Source organism: Marmota flaviventris, chromosome 17 (assembly GCF_047511675.1).
Source record: "Marmota flaviventris isolate mMarFla1 chromosome 17, mMarFla1.hap1, whole genome shotgun sequence".
Lineage (NCBI taxonomy): Eukaryota > Metazoa > Chordata > Mammalia > Rodentia > Sciuridae > Marmota > Marmota flaviventris.
This window is the reverse complement of record NC_092514.1, coordinates 34,497,835-34,518,387: the sequence shown is the minus strand read 5'-3', so window position 1 is coordinate 34,518,387 and position 20,553 is coordinate 34,497,835. Positions and strand designations below refer to the sequence as shown.

Sequence of the window (20,553 nt, the reverse complement as noted above, 5' to 3'; positions counted from 1 at the left end):
GGCCCTAAGCAACTCAGCAAGACCCTGTCTCTCAATAAAAAATGCAGAAAAGGGCTGGGGATGTGGCTCAGTGGGTAAAGCACCCCTGGGTTCAATCCTCAGTACCAAAGAAACAAACAAACAAACAAGAAATAAAATAAAAATGAAAAAAAAAACATTGGTTGGATATTTGATATTAAGGAATTATTGATCATTTTTAAGTGTGATAAGAGTATTGTGATTATGTTTTTTTAAGGAGTAATTTTCTTTTCTTTGAAGGATCAATACTAAAGGATTCCCTGATGAAACATCACCAGATCTTCAGTCAGTCTCAAAACAAGCCAGTAAAGGGAAAGGAGAAGTGGGCGGGGCGAGATTCACTGTGGATAACTGTTGAAGCTGCTTGAATTTTACTTTTTATATACAAACCAAAATAGCAACACTCCTTGCATGTTTCTGTCATGCAGCAGAGCCAGGCACTTAGGAGGATGTGGCCACCACGGCACCTAGGAGAAAAATATTTGCAGGACCCTACATAACAGGTCCTCCTATTTCTTGCCCTCCCTCTCCCCACAGGCAGCACAGAGTGGGGCACTTGGGAACAAAAATAACTGGCTGTTAGAGATGTAACTTCCCTGGTACCCTGGACTCTGCAGATTTCTTCTTCAGGTGCCCACCCAGTCTCTGGGGACTGAGAACCCCCACTGGTGCCCTGTGAACAGCGCCTGGTGGGTGCACCTAGGGAAGCCTCTGAGGCACTTCATGTACGCCATCTCACTCTTCCGTCTCCTTGCCTTCTCCTGACTGGCTCCTCAGGAAGTCAGACCTCCATTGCCCTTCACCGCTGCTCCCTGGGTTGTCACTCCCTGCATGGGCTCATCTGCATCTGCCAGGGAACAGTAGCCCAGCTGATTTCATCAGGGAAGTGAAGAGAGACTGAACATGAGTCCACAGAAGCATGGCCACCCAGACAGACTCAGGGATGAAAGTCCCAGTGGCTGCTACCAGAGCTGTCTGAGCTGCGGAGCCATCACCCAGTAGCAGATCCTATTTGCATATCACTCCTTAAATGAGCAAATCCAAATGAATCCCAAATTCCCAGGTCTTTTCCATCCTGGATTGTATAGGTCTCCCTAGCCTTGGCTTGCCCGTGGACCCGCCATTCCCATGTTCACACGCTCCAGAAAAATTAATTCTTGCCCTTTCAAGGTGAATGCCTCCGACCTGCCACAGAACTCAGCCTTGCCCGCCACCCAGCCCTGCCTGTCACTGAGCCTGGCCCATGGCACCACCAGCTCTGGCCTCTTGCTCGGTTTGGGGCTCAATCAGTCTTCTCCGCTCCATTACCTTCTCCCGATGGCCTCTAGGGGCTGGGGAGGAGGGAGAGTTGGAGGGGGTCTGCTTAAGAGGCTTTTGGAATCTGTGCCTGCGCATCACCCGTTGCCATGAGTTATTTCAGCGCCGATGTTTGTCTCGAGCTGATTATTCCAGCCCGAGAACAGGTGGAGCAGCCTGCGGTGGCTTATTCGTCAGCCAAGGCCATCTGTTCCCAACAAGCTGAGATTTGTAGCTGATTTCTACTGGGGAGCAAAGGATGGGGGTGGGGAGGGACATGGAGATCACACACCCCAGGAAACTTACTCCTTCCAGATCTTTGGGGATGCCGGAAGCCCCAGGTGAGCCCTTCCACAAGGAAGCCTCATTTTCTCAGAGAAGCTCCCTGGTCACTAAGCTCAGCAACAACACTTTTCCTTAAGGGGCTAAACCTCAGATGGAACCAGGTATTAGAAGCACAAATCTATTAGCCAAGTATGAAGTCTGGCCAGTGATCTATGATCTATGTTCCCTTACAGCTCTCTGTCTCTCTCTGTCTTTCTCTCTCTCTCTCAACATAACCATGACACAAATATCCTAAATGACCTTCTCAACTCCACCACCAACCCTTTTATCAACACAAATGTCCTCAAACCGGTCACTTGCACGGAGGGCTCCAGGCTGCTTGAAAGAGCAAGGTCTAGACAATCATCTCTCCCTAATCCCTGCTCCTTTCCCCTAAAGACCCTAAAAAACTGTTCAAGTTCCACCCTCCAATCTGTTCCTCTTCCAGCTTCCACTCTCAGCCATGCCAGGAGCTGCCTGCTGCTTTAAGAACCACTTTCCCTGAGAAAGGGATCTAAGCAGTTTCTAAGCAGCTTTGCCACATGGTGTACCCCCCACTGCTAAGATTTCTATATGGAAAAGAAGCTACTCTGACAGTCACCCTCACATCACAATTTGGGGGACCTTCTTTGTTGTTGGTAGATACATTTGTACTGATCTAAAAATTGCATGAAAATTTGATATTAAGAGATACAGTATCTATAATCCCTCATCCCAAAATAAGACTACAGTTTCCAAAGAACCTTTTTTTTTTTTTTGAGGGAGTCTGCAATGTTGCCCAGGCTGGCCCCAACTACTGAGTTCAAGTGATCCTCCTCAACTTCCCAAGTAACTGGGACTGTAAGCACAGCTACAGTGCCTCACTCCTTCTAATATTTATTTATGTATGTATTTCAGTGCCAAGGATCAAACCTGGGGCCTCACACACAACAGGCAAGTGCTCTACCACTGAGCTACATCCCCAGCCCCCTAATATCCTAATAGCACATGTACTTTTGTCATGTGTCTAGGTGATCTTAAGAGCTCATTAGCAGAACCATAAGACTGCCTCACTTTCTAGTTGGTTCTTTAGGCTTATTTCACCAGTTTCTGGGAGTAGAACCTCCTTTCCTACCATTATATCCTATTGCCAGAAAGAACAGCCCCCACAGAAGAGCTCAAAGGCCCTCAAAAGGCGGGCCATGAGGCTTCTACTTCCAGGGCAGAACCTTCCAGGGAGTGTCACTCCGCACTGTCACTCTCCCTTGTTCTTCCCTTGGGGACCAGAAGCTGTCCTCCAGCAACGGTGCCAACCTGTAATTGATAGTAGGCTTTAGGGTTAAGATGAGCCATGCTGCCAGACACAGTGGCACACGCCTGTAATCCCAGTGGCTCAGGAGGCTGAGGCAGGAGGATCTTGAGTTCAAAGCCAGCCTCTGCAAAAGTAAAATGTTAAGCAACTCAGTGAGACCTTGTCTTTAAATAAAATACAAAATAGGGCTGGAGATGGGGCTCAGTGATTGAGTGCCCTTGAGTTCAAGCCTGGTACCATCCACAACCACCACCAAAAAAAAAAAAAAAAAAAAAAAGAAGATGAGCCATGAATGAGACTTATTTCATTACATACAATTTTACATTTGCCTGACTGTCAGTCGTTGACCTGTCTTTTAAAATCTAATGTTTCTGAAGCTATTGACTGCATTGTCCCCATAGCAGGATCTCTCTCTCTCTCTCTCCATATATATATATATATATATTCTACTTTCAAATTCCCTAGTGTCCTCTCTTCCCCAAATCCATTTGCTTCTTTTCCTAATCTAGTCAGATCATAAATGTGACACAAAACATATAAAAATTTATTAAAATGTGGAAACTCTTTGACTCTTAAGCCACCTCAAATATAATTTGCCTGAATGGTGTCAAAACTTAATATCCTTAAATTTTTTTTTTTTATAAAACTCATTGCTGACTTTTGATATGGAAAGCAAATTCTATCTGCACATATAAGTATTCCACTGGGAGATTTATGTCACTGACTTCAATCACAAAGCACACAGCCTTTTTAGAATCTCCCATATTTATATGACCCATCACGGGGGCATACACTGCAGAAAACTCAATTTCTCTGTAAAATTCCTTCTAAACAAATCTAGCATCCTTGTAACTCCAAAATGGCTATTGCTCTGGATATCTTCTCCCCAATCAAATAGCAGGGAACGGTCTGGATTGTTCTGTTGTACTGTCATGAAATTAGACTGAAGTGAATATAGCTTAAAATATGCATTCCCGGCCATGTGGAACTGTTATTCATATTGTTGGCACAGTGGGAGTAAAGTGAAATGTGATAATGTACGGGGGATGCTCTGAAATTGTAAAGAGCAACACAAATGAGAGGTAGGTATTTTTTTCCCCAAATTGCCAAGAAGTGTTTCCATGGGGGAAGCCAGGCTTTGGTGAATACCAAGCACTGGCCATGATAGTGATTTCTTGTTTTCTTGCCTCTCTACTCTTCCACAAGGCCAGAATAGTTTAAGAATCCAGGCCACCTCTTCTGGAATCAAGCTGAAGACCTTGCTTGTAAAGATGACATTGTGTGTGTGTGTGTGTGTGTGTGTGTGTGCCTGTCTGTCTTTCCTTCTATTTCTGCCCCCCCCCCACACACACACACACTCACTGGGAATTGAATCCAGGGGTACTCTACCACTGAATTACATCCCCAGTCACTTCCCTCTCCTTCTACTTATTTATTTATTTAATTTTTCTTTCTTTCAAGACAGGGTCTTGCTAAGTTGCCCAGGCTAGCCTTGAATTTATGATCCTCGTGCCTCAGCCTCCCAAGAGGTTGGGATTATAGGCAGGTACCCACTGCACCTGGCTGACATCAACTCTCTTAGCCTCAGTGTCCTCCTTGGGCAATGACACTTGACAGAATTGTGACAAATGCTAAAGGAGACAATGTAGGCAAAGTGCACAAACGCTGGAGACATAGTAACTGCTCCACAAATAGGAATTGGTTTTATTACCTTCTTCATCTTCCATCCGTCACTATTGACAGACTGTGAAGGGTTCCCTTAGCTTCAGCCACCTCCTTCAATCTTGGCTCAAACCAAGGGCTTCCAAAAGCCCTTACAAGGGCAGGGGAAAAAATATTTCCAGTTGCTGAGAGTAGGCTGGACCTCAATCCTGCTGTAATAATTGAAAGGGCAACACTATGGGTTTGGCCCTAACATCAGTTCAGGACAGAACTACTGTTCTGTTGCCCTTTTAAGGGGCATGGCTTCTGGGAAGGGCGGGAAGAACTTCCAAGCCCACAGATCCTGAGGCTGCTGGATTCCAAAGTTCCAAAGGTGGTGGACTTGCACATGAAGATGCTAGAGATCTCTTGATTTCACTGATAATGGCTGGGCCCACCTGCCACTGCAGGGAATGAGACTAGGAAATGCAAGAGGATGCTAAAGTACAAAAAGGCAGCTGGATGAAACCGACCCCAGACAGACCATATTCTGGGAGAAGGTGTTCCTCTCCTAGAACTGGGATCTCAGAACTCTCAGCTCCACTGGTGCCAACCGTGGGTCCCTCTAGCTCTTACCAGGCGATGAAGGGTTGGAGTAATCGATGGCGATGAAGGAGATTCTATTGGCTGCAGTAAGGAGCTCTGGACTTAGGAGGCAAAGGTTCTTGTCAGCAATATCACCTTGTTTTCCACAGAGAGGTTTAGCCCAAGGTTACAGTGCTAGTGACAGAAACCCTCAGTTGAGCAGTATTTTTGCTTTGTTTTCACTACTACATGTGAACCCCATGTGAGACATGCAAAAGCAGCAGTCCCAAACCTAGTAGCACTTGGTACACTCCAAGCATGTCCCCAACTGCCCATCTGCCTGGAGGTGTCAGGAAAGAACATGTCCTAGGGGAAGATAAAAGGAGTTGGGTTGGCCACCAGTTGTAGGCAAGAACAAATTATCCTAGACTGGTCTGGAATGTGTTGCTGTGATGAACTGCTCCATCTTCCCTGAGAACCAGCTTAGAGGAAATGAAAGGGAAACAGGAAGGATTAACATTAGATTTAAGGCAGCAGTTTCTCCCAGGGATGATAATGGGACCCCTTATTCAGTGACCAAGGAAGGCTGTGGACTCATCCCCCTCCCTTCCACTTTTGAGGCCTTTGGGAATCCATCTTCTAGTCCCTACAGCCTGCTTTTAGAACAGGAATGAATGAAATGACTTTAAAAAGTCTCCACCTTTCAGGTGGGAGATCTTTCCTCCAGACAGGTCTCCTGGGCTCTTTACTGAGGGTGCGGACAGCAGTCGTTCTGGCTCCAGAGCCCTGGGGGAGAAACAGCAGTCATGGCATCTCTTGCAACACGCTCCCTGCCAAATTGATTCAAATTGGCTTGGATATGAACATATGATTAAAGGAGCGGCGCGATTCATTTATCAGGAGAGATTAAAGAGCGGCATCTGCACAGCCTAGCTGGGGGACAATTAAGGAGCAAATCGCTAAGTGTCTGTGCCACCAGGCACAGGGGAGGGGGATGGGGGAAGGACAACTGGGATAATCTGCCAAGGGGATGCAAGGACAAAAGGAGGCAATTTTGGGGTCACTGCCTGCTTCTGTATTCTCTAGACACTATGGGGAGTCCTACAGGCTTTAGTTCCCATCCTTGCCTCCTATTTAGGAGCGAAAGCAATCCTGAGGATCTGCAATTAGAAAGGAGGATCTAGTAGGGCAGCTTTGAGCCTGGAGCAGGGAAAGATTTGCTTTGTTTCACAGGAATCACACACATCTTAGGGACCACAGCTACCGTGACTGTACAGGTGAGGGCAGGAATTTAATAGAGCTCTCAAGTTGCACCCCAAATGAAGATGGGTTTCAGTAGCCCTGTAGGTCCCAGGACTCCTCTGGGGAGTTGCTGATGCCAAGGGAATTGTTTTCTTCCCAGCCTAAAGGCTAGCACCCTGGCTAAGGAGTTTTACTGAAGCTTTGAGAAAGATTGGTCATATGAGGTGATGTCCTTTGGCTTCCCCAGATAGCCTGAAGCATGCTCTACCACCGCCTATCTTTCTCAAACTCAAGACCTTTGCATAGAATCCTCTTTCTTCCAGGGCTGGGGCTATAGCTCAGCAGCAGAGTTCTTGCCTAGCATGCTTGAGGCATTGGGTTCAATACTCAGCACCACATAAAAATAAAATAAAGGCATTCTGTCCATCTATAACTAAAAAAAAAAAAAAATTTGTCTTAAATCTTCTTTCATCCCAACATGGCCTGTCCCAGCAATATCCACCTGTGTAAGTGTTATCCTGTCTTCAAGTCCCAGTCCAAAATACCAGCTCCTTTTAGAATCTTTTCCAGTCCCCCTTTCCCAAAGAGAATATCTCTGTATATAACATGCCCAAAGCAACTTATTTGAACTTATAGTCTATTCCACATTGGTCTTCCTTGTACAAGCCTTTGCCCACTTAAGACTTGCACATACTAGCAAGTGTAGTGCATATTTTGTGTTTCTGACTCCTCTACTAAAAGGGAGGGATTTATCCATCCTGAGCATCTAGGGCCATGCCTAGAGCACAGTAGGCAGTTATGAAATATTTCTCAACTGGTGAGCAAATGAATAAATGAATAATCCAAGTTTTCTAACTTTAGCAAAGTCCTTTACTCCAAACCAGGCAATGGAGGTTGAGGTTGGACTTTCCAGTGAACCAGAAGCTGGAGTTGGTGTTGGTGAACTTTTGGGCAGGTGGTAGGGAGTTGGTCATACTATCTCCTGGGAGAAACAGAAAATGCACCTGTTTTACAGCAGGAGTAAAAGATGTGAATGACAGAACTGAACATGAACCAGCAGTTAAAGGGAAAAAAAAAAAAAAACACAACTTTGTTTTTACTACCTTCTCCTCTCTATTGTGAGGCAGCAGAGGGGAAAGTCTCTATTGTTCAAAATGGATCCATTTCATATTTCTCTCCTGCTCATTTTCTGAATTTTCTTCCTCCTTCCCTTTTTTGACTTTCTGGGTGACTGACATCATTGGAGCCTCAGCATGAGGGCTGATACCCTTCCTGCTTCCACGCCAAAGCACTTGATTCCTGCAGTGATTATAACTGGCCACATTACAGAAGGTAGAAGAGGAACAAGTGGGTGTCGTTTCTCCCCCTTGTGCATGAGGAGCCTCTTAGCTATCAGTCTGGGGACAAGGCATGGACTAGGGCATGTGGGCAGGGAAGAAGACAGCATTTTCAGCCCATTCAAGTTGCCTTGTGGCCAAGGGGGATTGAGGGCCAGAGTTCTGATCAAAAAGTCACCTTTGGAATGGCTAAAATTAAGCTTTAAGAAGGGCTTGATTTCCCTGATAAGTGGATGCTGATCCATAATGGGGGAGGGGCAAGGGAAGAATGGAGGCACTTTGGATTGGGCAGAGTAAGGGGAGGGGAGGAGGTACGGGGGTGGGAAAGATGGTGGAATGAGATGGACATTATTACCCTATGTACATGTATGATTGCACGAATGGTGTGACTGTGTGTCCTGTACAACCAGAGAAATGAAAAGTTGTGCTCCATTTGCAAACAGTGAGTCGAAATGCTTTCTGCTGTCATGTGTAACTAATTAGAACAAATTTTTAAAAAGGGCTTGAATAAAAAAAAAGAAAAAAAGGTAAGAGAAGATAAAATCCCTGCAGCTGGTGGACAATAATATTTCCTCATGGAGGCCAGAGGAGATGAGGCTTGGACAACTCTGCCAACCTGAATTACAATCCACAGGCTCTCAGTGCAAAAGTTGGGGTTGTGTAATCCTAGACTAATCTCCTAATTTCCTCATCCTGCCTGCCCCAGATGACCTGCCAGGGTTCTCTGGGTGGCACAATCTGACATGGGAGAAGGTGAGAACAAGGTGACTCTCTGGTGTCCCCAATAGTCCTGCTTCTGCCTTCACCCCTGTGATCACAAGGGACTTTCCCTGGGCCTGAAGGAAGAGGCAGGAAAACTGGCATAGCCAGGAGGAAAAGGGGCTTTATTTCCATACATCAGGTAAACGGGGAGAGCACAGCCCAGTGAGTACAAACCAATTGCAGGAGAGAATGGGGACAGCAGATGGGAGCAGCTCCAGGCACTGCCCTTGGCCCCCAAGTCTGGTGGAGTTGAGGGGATAACTTTTGGAGGGGGCTGGGACCGCTTGTTTCCAGGTCTGGGATAAGTGTGAGGGGGCTGGGACCGCTTGTTTCCAGGTCTGGGATAAGTGTGTGGGGGCAGGGAGATGATACCAGCTCAGGACACTGGGTGAGGACTTGTGTCTGACACACACTAGTATCAACGGACACTCCCATCTTCAGTGGTTCTGACCACAAGCCCTCAACCCCAGGCCTTTCTTCTCAAGTTGAGCTTATGACCCAGGCAACTGGTACAGAGTAGAGGGAGGCAGTGCTTGGACAAGTCCCCAAGCTGGTGCAGGTGGAATGGGTTTACTATTAAATAGGTCATTGCACTTAACGCACTGATGAGATGGAGAGGGTGGGTGGGGGCTGGAAATTCGATGGCATTTATGTACCCCATCTGTGGAGGCTTGCTCAGCCCAACCAGAAGCACCTGGCAGCCCCTCCCCACACTGACTCTTAAGAACCTGGCCCCAGCTCTGCTCACCAGTCTCCCTGGCTGCACAGAGAAAGGACTGCACCCAGAAAAGTGGAGATGAAGAGATTTCCAAGTTGTTCCTGGGGGCCCCAGCTGCCACTGCAGCCGGCTCCCACTCTCAGGGATGTGGCCGTGATGGAGAAGTTGGATATTTAAATTAAGAAGTAAAAAGACAGCAGGCACTGAGAAGAGAAAGCCCTCGTCCCAAACCAGTGGGAAGGAATTGCTGTTCCCTCCCCGACTCCTCCCCATGGACCCAGCAACCTTGAGTGGCCCAGTAGGCAATCTGTCCATCATCCCTGAGCAGGGGGCTGAGATGGAGGTCAATTTGCTGGCTCCATGCAGTGCCAGGCCACCTGACACTGACCATGGTGGCCCTGGGTAGAAGCCAAGAGTGTGGCATCTTTGAGGCAGGGAGGAGCAAAAAGTTCTCTTTTCAGAAACTCCTCTTTCTCCCACCTCTTCCACGTGGGGATGTCAGACACCCACAGCCTGGAAAGTCCCCCTGATAGCGGAGGGTCAGGGTGTTTCCCATGCAGATCAGCAGTCAGCGGGGGGACCAGTGCCCCACTGGTTCCTGGGAGAGATGCCCAGGCAGGCAGAGGCTGTGGGGTGTGAGGGCTGAGAGCCACTCCCCTGGGCTATGCATTGGTCTCCGCCAGCTTTGCCTCTGTATCGCTGTCACTCAGACAGTTGTGGGAGTATCGGGGTCTGGAGGTGCCGTCCACAGGGTCGTGCTCATCATCGGATCGGTCAGGGGGAAGGGGCTTCCAGTGGCTGGTGGGGCTGCAGGGAGAGAGGAGTAAGGACAAGGTCAAGGACAAAGGACACTTCTACCCTGGAGTACCAAATCCCTGTTAGAGCACTCCAAACACCAGACGTTGCTAGGTAAAGACTTCTTGGCTCACCTAGAAGACATTCAATATAGTTAGAGAAAGGAGCACACCAGTTCAACTCTGAGACCTTTAAAACCCCATAGGACATAGGACACGGGTACTGGAGAGCAGAGATCTGGGACGTGAGTGGGTATAAGAATCGCCTACAAAGTCCTGGGTCCTTCCTCTTAAAATTTTTGACTTGATAGCTCTTGGGTGGAACCCAGGGGTTCCCATCTTCAGCTTATTCCCCAGAAGATTCTGATGCAGGCCATCCATGAGCCACAGTGATGGAGACTGGATGCTTACAGCCTGGCTAAGGTAGGGGCTCTCTTAAGCAAGTTATTCTAAAAAAAGATGGCTTCTAAGAAAGAGGAGCTTTCCCCACTGAATATTCCCAGATCTGAATTTTTTTCTCCTAATCAGGGTTTCCTAAGGCCTGTGGGAACTTCTACTGTTGATCATGGCATCCTCTGTTAACAATAAAGAATGAAGCCTCAGGAATCAGGCTGCCAAGACCTTTGTTTCAGGGTGGCTCAATGGAAAAAATCTCATAATCCCATTGAGTCTTCATCAGGTCCCTGGCTCTGGAAGCCTCCAGCTATCTCTCTGAAGATATGAAGAAGCATTATCTACTGGATGAAGCAGGATCATGACCTCTCACAAGGAAAGATGGGATCATGTTCTACCCAGTTCCATTCACCTTCTTTTTTGTTTATTTCCCAAGGCCCAGGAGCTACCTTCCCCTCCTGACTATTAAAGTGCCCTGTAATTTCAACACCATTTTAGAAAATATAGCCCAGTGTGACACCACTCCTACTGGGTCCCTGCTCTCGGCTGGGTCCTTAGAACTGCTGCCCTGCCCACTGCTCCAAGTGACAGAGGCACACAGATCTGCCTACAGATCCTAGATATAGTCTACTTGGGCAAACAGGAATTCCATGATCTCTATTGCCTGCAATTCTGATTTAAGAATCTGAGGAAGGCCCTTGATTTACTGGTCCTTTTAAAGTTCTATCGGAGGAAACAAGGTTCTGTGAGAAAAAGTCACTTTGTTAGCTTCCCCCAAGGTGTCAGTGAGCGATCCAGAAGAAAGAATTCCATCACTGGATCTTCTTCTGTATGAGACACAGGCCTAGGCCCCCTGGATATGGTGTCTTATTCTGCACAGCAACCCTATAGGTTGGTATGGAGAAGCTGGTTCAAAGAGATGAAGCATCCTGCCCAAGGTCACACAGTCAGGATGTAAACCTGAACCTGAACTTCAAAGCCTTGAGAAAACTCCACTCTGCCGCTAGATTAGATACCTGAGAAGAAAACAAGATCAAACCTGCATTCTCCTGCTGGCCTGAGTGAGTGTCCAAGGGGTGTAAAAGACATGTATCTCGCTCTCTTCCCCTCCCCGAAGAGCCTGAGAGAATATATGTTCAATTATGCAAAATGGCTCAGGAATGGGGAGGTCTGGCTAATAGTTATTCTAGTTCTCATGAATGAATTAACATTTTTAAAGGAATCAGAATAGCACAAAACACACTTAGTACAAACTACATTGAACATAAATGAGTCTTATTTTGATGGAGCAGAGGTACTAAAGGACTCTGAGGTGACTCTAGGACAAAATTGTGAAACTCAATGATGGCTGTACAACACAGAAAAAAAAAAAAAAAAAAACGGGGGTGGGGATTATTGTAGCTTTGGGGTTGTTTGAATTCTACATTATCGGGAGCCGGGTTTTGTTTTCATTTTTTATACAGAATTTCTGGGCACCCAGTGCTAAAGATCTGCTGTTAGGAAAAGGAAGGCCTGGCTTTGAGGAAAGACAGTGGAGTTATTCTGTGGGCAGAGGGGGTGAGATAGATGCCAGGGCTGGGATCCAGATGCAAATGAGGCACTGCTGGAGAGCCCAGCCCTCTGAATCAATTGCAGCCCTGTGCTCCTCGTCATTCCCTCACCACTCCCACATTCAGACACCTGGGTAAATGACAGCCAGGTTTCTACGCTGTTCTGTCGAGGTGATAGGCAGAGGTGGTAGCAGCTGGAGAGGTGGTAAATCCCACGTCTCTGTCTTGCCTGGGCTGTGGATGATGCACTAGATCTCTGTTTGGTTCTTCCTTGGGTTCTCTTTAGCCAGTCTCCTTAGTAGCTTATACGGCCACAGCCATCGACGGGCCAACAGCAGGCAGCTCCCTTCCTCCCCAGGGCAAGAGTCACGGCTGGCAATTGGAACATTTTAACCAAATTGTTTAAAAAGCTTTCCTCTCCACAAGCCAGTGTCTCCTGCTCAGCAATGTCACAAACAATTTGGTACATAACCTAATTCCCGCTGGGAGAGCCCAGGGTGTCAGCTCCCCTCCCCTTGACTTTGCTATGGATGCTGAATCCGTGTTCCGAATTCTTGTTCCTCATCACCAGATGGGAAGCTAAGCTTTGGCTTTGGCTTTGGCTCTGTCTCTGTCCTGTCCCACTCCCACCCTCACCCCTGGCAGAGTATTCACCCCAAAGCCACTTAATGCTGAGTGCCAGGGAGATCCTCCCTCTGCTGCTTTTTCTCTCTAGCTCCGTGCTGGTTGGCTAGGTTCTGGCTGGGGGCCACTCTACCAACAGTGAATGCAATCCTCCTCAGAGCCTGAGGAGAGGGTTTCAGGACTATTCTGGCTTCTAGTTGGACAAGAGGAACTGAGCTGATGGGTGGAGGAGGAAAGAAGCTTTCTGTGTCTTTGTTCTTAATGATTTTCAGGTCAAGGGTGACGGTGGGCTGAGGGCACTAGGGTCTGAAATATGCTAGTTGCCCACCAGTTGGTGAGATGGCCTGTGTCTTCCTCTGGGAACGGGTGCAATACACAGAAGGGCCTGGCCTTCCATGCTTTCTAGACTTCCTCCTCCATCCACCCACTGACTTCCTGCCATGGGGGTTTGGGGCACTTAGCAGGGCTGCTAAGGGGAAGGCTGAAATAGTAGGCCAAATATTTTGACTCCTGTTTTTTCCCACAATGGAGCTGACAAGGAGACCCTAACGCAATTGAGATGCTTTACAAAGCACCCTGCAACCATCTGCCACGTGGGGAAAGTGACAGAGCAGAGCTGAGCCCAAGGGTTTCAGAGCAGCTCATGCCCAAGGAACGAATTGAGCCTGATCTGGGTTCAAGTTCCATCACTCCATCCACTCCCCCAATTCCATTCCATTGCCTAAGGTAACTTGCACTTCCATTTGTTCCATTCCTTAAAGGGACCTTCCATTGAACCCCTTTGGTATAACTAAGCTAAAGTCAGTATTTGCCCAGCTGCTTCACAGTACACGCATGCAACAGGTGTGTGTTAGTTCATGCATCTGGGGAACAACTGCCTGAGCCTCAGGGGGGTACACTTTGGGGTTATACCTCCTGGGAAGCAGTAAGCTTATCCTGGGAGGGTACCATGTCAAAAACAGCTTCATATTACCAGGATGATCTAAAATGTCACCGCCCACCAGGGTAACTGGCAACAATGGGATCCCAGTGAGTCAGGCTCTGCCTCTCTTCCATAGTGGGGGTGTGGGCATAATGGGCCTAACTGCTAGATCTCCCTCCCCACAGGGAGAAGAGCTGGGGGAGGTAGGGGAGGCAGGAGAACCAGGAGGGGGCTGTCACTCAGCAGCTGCTAATTTCTATTCATTAGAACTTTACAAGATGAGCAGAACAGAGGTGACGCCCATGTGTGGGCTGCCTGCAGGTGGGAGGGTTGGGGAGGGCATCGGGCATCTCCTGGGTCTGCTGTAGGGTGTGGTGCAGTGTGGGCTGCAGCCCTCTGACCCTTGTCCTCCCAGACTTGAGATTCATGCCAGGGAGGAAGGTGGCTCTGGGAGCTGGTGGGAGAGCAGACCAAAAGGCCACATAAGAGCTAGTGGCCACTGATGCACTAACCCACAGCCAGGGTATCAGTTAGGGAGGGCCCTTTTCTGGGCCCAGCCCTATGGGGACATGAACAATAGCTCTCAAACAGGTGCTGTCTGGCACTCACACGTTGCCCACGTGCTCTGCACTGAACTGAATGGAGAAGTAGTTAAGGGCAAGAGTGTTGGAGTTAAACACATGCCATTCAGCTCCTGACAATATCAGTTCCCACCTGTGTGACCTTGGTAAGTGACTTAACTTCTCTGAGCCTCGGCTTTCTCTTCTCTGAAACAGGGCTTTTCACATCTTTGTCATGAGGTTATCATGAGGATCAAGAATAAAGCATGGGAGGCTGGGGTTGTAGCTCAGTAGTAGAGCGTTTGCCTAGCATGTTTGAGGCACTGGGTTTGACCCTTAGCACCACACAAAAATAAATAAATAAAATAAAGGTATTGTGTCCATCTACAACTAAAAAAGATAAAAAAGAATATCACAGTCCCTGGTCCAGGGTAAGGACTTGGTATGTAGGAGCTATAATCCACATCACCAGTGAGTTGAGAGACTGGCTCAGGGTTTGGAGTGACTAACCGGCTTAGCTGGTCCCTGCTCTCTGAGGTAGCCACATGTAGGCTCTCCAAGGCCAGGCCAGGCCAGACCAAGAGGAATGCAGATAGGACCTGAGAAGGTGGCAGGTAGGGAAGGGAGCAAGTTAGTTTGTGCTGAGCGGGACACACCATGCTGCACTCCACGCCAGATGCCACCTACTACACTAGTCGCTCTCAGGTCGGTACAGGTACCGCATCATCAGACTGTCCACCTCTTTCTTGCGCTTCTTCTCCTCCTTCCTCGACTGCCGGAGCGTCTGCCCCGCCTCCTCACTTTCGGTGGCAGGACCCTTCTTCACGCTTGACCCACTGTGACCTGAGACAGTTGAGCCACTGGATGAGGATGAGGAGGAATCAGACTCTGTCTCGGTTCTCTTTCTTCTCGATTTGGACTTCTTCTTGTTCTTCCGAGAGCGCCCCTTCCTCCTCCGCTTGTGCTCTGAGGAGCCTTCGGAGCTGCAGCTGGAGCTGGAGCTGCTCCTTCTCCTCCTGTGCTTGCTCCGGCTCTTGTGTCCACTGCGCGTCCTAGAGACATCAGCAGCTGAGGCAGAGCGGCGGATGCTGGTGCCACGTTCTGGGGAACCCAGTCGGGCGCTTCGGGCACTTTGGATACTCTTGCGATCGTCCTCCTCAGAGTCAGGCTCTAGGCTGCTTCTCTGGAATGGGACAGGTTTGTAGCTCAAGACCTCATTGATGGCAGCCTCCAGGTCTGGGTCCAGGTAGGAGCGACGGCTGACAGGACGGACGCTAGAACTGAGCGGCTCATCAGTGGCTGAGGCCAAGCCCCGTGGCTGGGGTGGCACGGACAGACTTCGGGCCAGCGATGGATGGCTGAACTCTGAGTGTGCCTCGCTCAGGGCCACACTGGCTCCATCATCCCACTCATCCAGGCAGCTCCGGCCCAGGGACATTCGGGAGTCAGGGCTCTCCCGGCCCAGGCCTGAGGCTCGGCTCCAGGATGGGCTGAGAGTCCTGGCCAGGCCTTCAAGCCGGGAGGTGCTGCGGCGGGAGCTGGGTGAGCCTGACAGCGAGAAGCTCAGGGCGGAACGGGCCCCATCCTCCCCAGAGCCATGCCGTGTGGCCGAGGAGGCCCGGCTGACGGGCGCAGAGACCGTGGAGGACCGGTCAAAATCTGAACCCCACCGCTTTTCTAGCCCCCGGCCTGCACGGCTTCCAACCTCTGAAAAGATGGAGCCACATTCATCAGGCTCCTTGGACCTCCGGCCCTGGACCGGCTCTTCCCTGGGACCCTGGCGGGCTTTGCGGGGGGGCCTCTCTGGGGAGGTGGCGCGCTCACTCAGGGTGGTGAAGAGTGAGTCCTCGTCCCCCGTGCCCCCAATGGAGTCCTTCAGGGTCAGCCGTTTTCGATAGCTGAGTGAGCTCAGCACCGAGGCTGGCCTCTCCTCCACCCCCTTGGCATCCCTGGGGAGGCTGTTGAGGGCCGTTCTGAGTGGGGAGGGGAGGAGATAACCAGGAGTGGATGCAGAGAAGGAGGGAGGGAGGGAGGGAGGGAGAGAGGGAGAGAGAGAGAGAGAGAGAGAGAGAGAGAGAGAGAGAGAGGAACAGGCATTAAACCTCGAGAATAAAGACACAGGGGGTGGGAGGCAAAAGGAGGAGAAAACGCAGCAGCCCTGGCAAAGTGGTGGTGAGAGCGTTGGAGGAAATGAAGCAAAATAATTTGCGTCAGTGAAAATAGCTTCATGGAGAATGTCATGTAAATTAGACTATTGTTCTATTTCATCACTTTTCCCCCCTCTAAAACGTTTAGTTCAATTTATTTCATTGTCAACTACCTGGAGCCTCGTGCCACACTGTGGTGAACGGCAGTGGGGCGGGGGAAGGCGACATTATCTGCAATAACAAAATGCTGTTTGGCCGAATAAATTAAACCAATTAGAGGGGGCCACTGGGTACTGGTGGTGAGGGCCTGGACTTGGGGACGGGGCCTCAGGGAGTTGCAGAAGGGGGAGGAATACTACTTTTTCTACCCAGTTGGGGTTGGAGGCTAGGGAAGGATGTGCCCTGAAGGTTAAGGATAGGGAGGGGGAGGTGTGTGTGTGTGTGTGAGAAAGAGAGAAAGCAAGCAGGGAAGTGGCTATGGGAGGGAAAGAGGAGGGAGCAGAGGAGGATAGCTCTTCCTGCCTGCAGCTACACTGGTGAGTAGGAAATGAGAAAGGTGAGACCTGGCTTCCTAGGGTAGCTGTCTATACCATCAGAAGACTATGACTGGCTAGAAAATAGGGTGCAAGTGTCCCTATGGATGGGTGTTAGTAGGAAGCCTGTGGGGGCCAGAGATTAGAGGAAGGAGAGAATGGGCAGATAGAAGTGTACCCATGCAATGACAGGACTCAGGAACTGGTGCCTATTCATACCATTCCTATCAGAATAGCAGAGATCCAGAGTGCCCCTGTGCAGGCTTGTGGGGTCCAGAATCCCTTGTGTCACATCCCAGTCTTGATTCCAAGGGCTCAAACAATCATGTAGCCCTATCAAACTTGTTGAATGAATAAGTGGGGGGTGAAGTTTATCGAGCCCTGAATCTAGCAGGAAAACATTACCTGGGAAAAATAAGGGAGACACGCCTGGCTAAAAAGCCAGCCTCCTCTTGTGCTTATTCTGTGGGCCAGCAGACACCGAGCCTCTCATATGGACAGCAGGAGAGCCACACAGATAGTGTGAGGCCTGCCCTCTCCACACCAACGCACTGCCCAGTCACTCCTGATGCCCCAGGATGGCTTTCCTCCCAGCTCAAGGCCACGTGCTCACCTGGAACTCTTCAAGCTGCCATCATCAGAAGCTGCCTTGGAAGGTCCCTTGTTTTTTGACAACCAGGACTTGACCCCGTCGACCCGGTCCTCCAGCTCTGAGTCCACATCCGAGTCCCCTTCACTGTAGGTGTGAGGAGCAGAAAGGTAGGCAAGGCTAGGCAGGTGGTGACCACCTGCTGCCCACGAGAGGGAGCCGAAGGGGGAGATGGTATGTCTTGGGCAGGGGTGGGAGAAGAGAAGCATGCATGTTGGTGAGTTAGGGAGGAGAACAGAAAGGTTAGACAGCACACCACTCACAAGCAGCCTGTCCCCACTTGGCAGGCCACACTGCATGAGAGACACCAAGAAGATCCTGAGAGCATGGAGACAACCCTATCCCTGGTATCAGTGACAGGCTATTCAGCTGAACAACCCAATGAAAATGACAAGGAGGTCATCCATCAGCAATTACATCCAAATGGCTCTTTTTGGTTAAAATCAAGACCCTTCAGCTGTTTTTTGAGTCCTGTGCTGCTATTTGTCTGCCACGCCCTAGATGGTGGTTACTGCTGCAGCCGTTCTGTGTGTTTTTATTTATTTGTTTGTTTATTTTTGGAACTGGGGATCGAACCTGGAGTTGCTTTACCACTGAGCTACATTCCCAGCCCTTTTTATTTTGAGACAGGGTCTTGCTAAGTTGCGTAGGGCTGGCAAGTTGCTAAGGCTGACCTCAAACTTGTGATCTCAAGTCATTGAAATTACAGACATGTGGCACCACACCTGGCTCTGCATGCATACTATAGATGAGCTGCAGGCCCCAGGGTAGGAAAAAAGGGTTTCACATGACTTCAAGTTAGCTTGAACCTGGAGGTCTCCTTAGCTGTTGGTAATACCAACCTGGGCACTAGGGTAAGGAGGTATTGGCCATATCCCAGACCCACCTTGTGGCTTCCCTGGCCCTTATAAATAGAGAAAGAAAAGGGAGAACAGGGAGACATTTGCATCTTCCAGGTTAGGGACGGCAAAGGCTTCGGGATCCAGATTACCCCAAGAAGCCCAACTGGGCTCAGGAAGTCCCAGGCTATTCAGCTGATCAACCCAATGAAAATGACAAGGAGGCCATCCATCTGATTCTCCAAGCCTCCTCCTCCCTCCCTCAGGCGGCCTCTGGCCCTTGCTCCCTAGCTTCTAGCCAGGCTGACCTCAGGACTTACAGGAAAGCCCCAACAAGGCAGATTCTGAAGCTGGAGTCACAGGTGACCCCCTCATGAAGCTGTTGGGTCTTAGAGACAGCTTCTAAGTGAGAATGCTTTTCAAATTCTGCAAAATGTCTGCCCACCAAGTTCCCCTGCTACAGATAGGCTGGGATTTCTCCTTGATAAAAATTTCCTTTCATCTGTGTCAACAGAAGCTGCCCTGTTCCTGAATTATGTTCTTGAATAAATAGCCACATAGCCCATGCGTGCGCACGCACACACACACACATACACACACACACACACACACACACACACACACACACACACCACTACCACTGCCACCAGAGGAAACCACCAGACTCAGTTCTGGGGACCGTGAGAGAGCCTGACTCATGGGGAGGGGAATAAAGAGGCATATTTTATGGGCTTCCGTCAAATACAGAATTATAACAAAGACGAGGCTGGCTGATGCCCCGGGTAAACAGGAGTTTAGCAGACAGCCCCAAAACCGCTAATGCAAGCCCTGTGCCCATCCGAGCCTGGCAGATTTACTGTGGTGCATGGGCCCCATGGAACGCCAATACCACCTGATTTATACACCCGGGCAAAAAACCTCCCTCTGTAGCTTCAGAGCTGGTAATTTATCACCACCGTTCATAACCGTATTGATTGCCCTTAGAAAGGAGGTGCTGTATGCATCGCGAAATCTATGTCTACATGTTAAAAGCGTTTCTGTATAAATCTCCCTTAATACTGCGCTGTTTACTGCTTTCATTAAGGTTATGGCAATAACAACTGTATCTCTAAGTAAATCGAAACATTATTTTTCTGCCCGCCTTAGCATGCTCGCTCGATAACTTGGAGCTGGGGCCCAGAGATGCTAAGAAAGGAACCATACCACCTCTCTGCCATCAGCGGGACCCAGTCAGAACCACACGTTCCCGTGCGCCTGCGTTGAGTGCATGCTGGCGTGTGTGTGTGTGTGTATGCATACAAGCGTGAATGTGTGTGTGCCTGGCACTGGTTGGGAATATGATATTAAATGCGCATTTTATCAGCCCTTGAAGCTCCGACTGCCCAAGGATGGCAAGGCTGGAACACACATGGGACACATAGATGTGGGCCCAGAATACGAATTTTCCTCCTTACATTCAGAACAGCAAATGGGTTGAGAGGCTGGCCTGCTTGCCCTCACCTCCCCTTTAGTTGCAAGCATCCAAATGATGTTCGGGTTCTTTTCCTTAAATAATCAGGCCTGTAAACAAACTCCAGGGGCAGGCAGGCTCAGGGGGCAGTTGAAATTTTAAATGGTTGGAATTAAACCTTGTGTCAAATACAATTTATGTCCAGGCTCATGTGCTATTAGTTAACTGGGAGCAGAATCGCGGGGGAACAAACAAACGGAGACAGAACGGTGGGGGATATTAATTGTGTGTGACAACTGGGCTCCAGCGGCCCTCTATCACTGTTACACACTATTACATTTATCATTAGCTCTCACTGAGTCCTTTGCACGGCCGCCAGCCCATCCTGGCCAGGGGAGGAGGCCTGCCAGGCAAGAGAGTGGGGGAGGAAACCCAGTGCCATGCTGAAAAAACAACCTCCAAAAACAACCCTGTCGAACTTGACAGAGGATCAGCCGGATCTGCCTGAAGGCCTACACATCAGCATCTGCTGTCCAGCTCCCACCCAGAAAGAGAGAAAAGAAGAGAGGGGTGGATTTCCTGGCTTCTACTGTCTGATAGACAGCACCAACAGACACCCAGGGCCTCTGTCCCAGGGGCCCACAGCAAGCAAAGTAAATACAACTGGCCTTGTCTCCTTCCCCTGCCATGGCAGAGTGGCCAGTGATTAGCTGCCTGAGCGCTTTCTCCAAACAAGCAGTTTCGGATACCCCTCACCTTTACCCTTCTCTGCCAAAGGAAGGTGGCAGACCTTAAACACGAAGAATACTGCTCTTTTCAGGCAGCTCAGGCTCCAAAGGAGCCAAAGGATGTAGACAAACTGAGCCGGAACAGGCATC

The 20,553-nt window shown here is 49.4% G+C and overlaps 1 protein-coding gene across 8 annotated transcripts in view; it reads right to left on the bottom strand.

Annotated features, from left to right (window-relative positions):
* Nucleotides 1–8,597: 8,597 nt before the first annotated feature.
* Nucleotides 8,598–20,553, bottom strand: part of Myo18a (myosin XVIIIA) — a 98,351-nt gene continuing 86,395 nt past the window's right edge. For all 8 annotated transcript variants that reach the window (XM_071603677.1, XM_071603679.1, XM_071603680.1 and 5 more), the window contains 2 exons: nucleotides 17,351–17,473; nucleotides 8,598–10,021 (listed from right to left, as the gene is read on the bottom strand). In XM_071603677.1, coding sequence (XP_071459778.1) covers nucleotides 9,877–10,021; nucleotides 17,351–17,473 — 268 coding nt within the window. In that variant the 3' untranslated portion in view covers nucleotides 8,598–9,876. The remainder of the gene's footprint in view (nucleotides 10,022–17,350; nucleotides 17,474–20,553) is intronic.